We start from the raw sequence: 3,266 nt of genomic DNA on the forward strand, positions 1-3,266 counted from the left end.
ACACAGCGCTAAATGTAGACCCCAATCCCACACGTTGCTTCGAGGATTTCTTAACAGTTGCCATTCTAGATGAAATAAACAAACACAAACGTCCGCATTAAACACAAGCCGAAAAATAAATAAAAACAAGACGGCAACAGTGGACATAGCCACGTACAATGAGTTATCAGCATTGATTGGTATTCTGATTTTCTCTGGGGCCAAAGGTGATAATGATGTAACCACTAAGGAAATGTTTAGTAGCAAGTGTGGACCTGCACTGTACCGTGCTGCAATGTCAGAAAGGAGATTCTGCTTTCTTCTACGCTGCCTTCGGTTTGACGACCTCGCTACAAGGGAGCAAAGAAAAGAGAACGATAAATTTGCCCCCATCAGAAAGGTATGGGACTTATTTATTGCCCAGTGTAAGAGTGGCTACACACCAGGAGCACATATTACAATTGATGAGCAACTTCTTGGGTTTCGAGGACGATGTCCTTTCAGGATGTATATTTGTAATAAACCAGCTAGATATGGGATCAAGATAATCATGATTTGCGATGTGGAAACTAAATATATGCTGGGGGCCATGCCTTACCTAGGGAAGCACACAAAACCACCTCAGGGTATGTCCTTAGGCCATTTTGTGACATTGCAATTGGTGGAGCCTTACAAACATACTAACAGAAACATTACAGGAGACAACTGGTTTACATCTATGCAACTTGTGAATGACCTTCTTCAAAACTATGGCTTGACATATGTAGGAACACTGAGGCTCAACAAGCCATATACACCACAAGTGATGACTGATAAAAAAGTCATCCCCAGGGGTTGCACTGCTTTTCTCTATGACCGAGCACTGACAATGTTGTCTTACCATCCAGACAAAAAGAAGACCAAATTTGTCCAACTGATGTCAACTATGCATTATCAGCCTGTTATAGAAGCCAATGGGAAGCCTGAGGTGGTGATTTGCTACAATAAGACTAAAGGCGGTGTCGATGCATTCGATCAGATGTGTGCTCGTTATTCGTGCAGCCGAAAGACGAAACGATGGCCATTGTGTGTGTTCTATGGAATGCTAAATGCAGCAATTATCAATGCATGGATCATCTACAACAGAATGCAGAAGGACAGAGGTCAACCAGAGATGGAGCGCAGAATATTCATGATGAAACTGGCAGAAGACCTGATCTTCCCTTGGGCAAAGGACCGGATGTCATTTCAAGGCATGCATAGGAGCTCTCAGATGACAATCAAGGATGTGTACAGCATCAACCTCCCACATCAGCAGCCAGCTCAGGGTAACAACTCAATGAAGAGATGTGCTTTCTGTACCAGGAAGAAGGACCGCAAGACTCGGCAGCAGTGTATACACTGCCTTCGTCCAGTGTGTGTTGAGCACGCCAAACCCATCTGCTGTGACTGCATTTAGATCATAGTAAAGTAAGTTCTGTCAAGAATTATCATTTATTCTACCTGCTAAATATGTTTTTACATGTATATAATTTTAGTTTACAGTTCTCCGAGGGTAATATCAAAATGGTTAGATTCAAATTAGTAAATGTTTTTTATTTATAAATAAATTCACTAACAGTTAACTTATTTTTGCCAAAATGAATGGAAATAACTTGAATTGTGTGTACGTTGAAGCATTTGCCAATATAACTACCGTAAGTACTTTTTTTATTATCATTTTGTCCCCTCTAAAAATGACCAAAAATCTAAATTTTTTTATTGGTTATTTTTTGACCTCTTGCTTTTTTAACTTTTTTTCATTTCCTGTATTTCTCCTTTTGTTTACAGAATGTTCCAGTATCGGTCTACTGTGGGTGACCCAAAAAGTCAACATTCAAGTTTTCATTTTTTGGAGGCTTAACATTAAAATTGATATATGCAAATTAGTTTACTTTTTTTCAAATATTTGTAAAAAAAAAAATTTTTTTACATAACGTTCACTTTGTTTTACAAAAAGGATTGAAAATAAGTTCATCTATTTGTAATAGGAACCATTTGCCAATAAAACTAACATAAGTACTATTTCTATCATTATCTTAGTTGGGGTATGTCATAACCCAGTTTACCTATTATGATAGATGAGTTATGGATTACCTATCTAGGGTTCAGTCATCAAAAAGAGGGCAAAGCTCCCTAAATATGTTGTATTTAGATTGAAATATTTTTGAAAGATTTTACATATTTCATTTATTTTCCTTCTCTTAATGATTTGTTAAATTGATTTTTGACAGAAATCTTGAATGCTTTTATAAGTTTTTTATATGCAAAACATATATGACCATTTAGCCTTTAATTTTATCTTGATTGTCTTTAACGGAGGTTTTTTCATAAAACTTTGTTATAGGAGTATATCCGTAAAAAGTAAACTAAAATCAATCATCAAAAAGAGGGCAAAACTACGAAAAAAATCGTAATCAAATTTAATTATCTTTTTTACTTTTTATATGTTTCATTTATTTTCGTTTTTTAATGATTTTTAAATTATTATTATTATTATTATTATTATTATTATTATTATTATTATTATTATTATTATTATTATTATTATTATTATTATTATTATTATTATTATTATTATTATTATTATTATTATTACATTCTTAAGATTTTATATATTTTAAATTTTATTTCTTGATATTTGGTATAATTTATTTTAAAAGAATTCTATTCAGTAGAATTAAATCTAAAAATATACATGAGTAATTAAGATAAAAATAATGCTTCACGAATTCAGTACCTAAATTATGTAATAAAATAAAGTTAAAGATCATATAATTTTTTCATATAAAAATACCGTTAAAAACATTCAAGATTTAAAACAAAAATCAATTTAAAAATCATAAAAAAAGAAAATAAATGAAATAAGTAAAAAGTTAAACAAACCTACAGTTTGATTACGATATTTTTCGTAGTTTTGCCCTCTTTTTGATGACTGACTTTAGTTTACCGTTTACGGATATATTCTTATAAAAATGTTTTAGGAAAAAAATCTAAGGTAAAAAAACAATCAAGATAAAATTAAAGGCTAATTGTTCATATACGTTTCGTGTATAAAAATGTTGTTAAAAATATTCAAGATTTCAGTCAAAAATCAATTTAAAAAGTCATTAAGAAAAAAAAATAGATGAAACATGTAAAATGTTTAAAATTATTTCAATTTAAACACAATATTTTTGGGAGTTTTGCCCTCTTTTTGATGACTGGTTTTAGTTTAGTGTTTACTGATATATTATTATAACAGAAGTATACATATAAATAAAACTGTT

General features: G+C 31.5%; 1 protein-coding gene across 1 annotated transcript; it reads left to right on the plus strand.

Moving 5' to 3' along the window:
* Positions 1–232: 232 nt before the first annotated feature.
* On the plus strand, positions 233–1,417 carry LOC136844603 (piggyBac transposable element-derived protein 4-like). Its single transcript, XM_067113890.1, has one exon. The coding sequence runs from the start codon at positions 233–235 to the stop codon at positions 1,415–1,417; it is 1,185 nt and encodes a 394-aa protein (XP_066969991.1).
* Positions 1,418–3,266: the final 1,849 nt, after the last annotated feature.

This window comes from Macrobrachium rosenbergii, chromosome 13 (assembly GCF_040412425.1).
Source record: "Macrobrachium rosenbergii isolate ZJJX-2024 chromosome 13, ASM4041242v1, whole genome shotgun sequence".
Classification (NCBI taxonomy): Eukaryota; Metazoa; Arthropoda; class Malacostraca; order Decapoda; family Palaemonidae; genus Macrobrachium; species Macrobrachium rosenbergii.

What these genes read in the sequence shown, in the direction of transcription:
- LOC136844603 (XM_067113890.1), top strand. Translation starts at nt 233, where the DNA reads ATGTTTAGTAGCAAGTGTGGACCTGCACTGTACCGTGCTGCAATGTCA.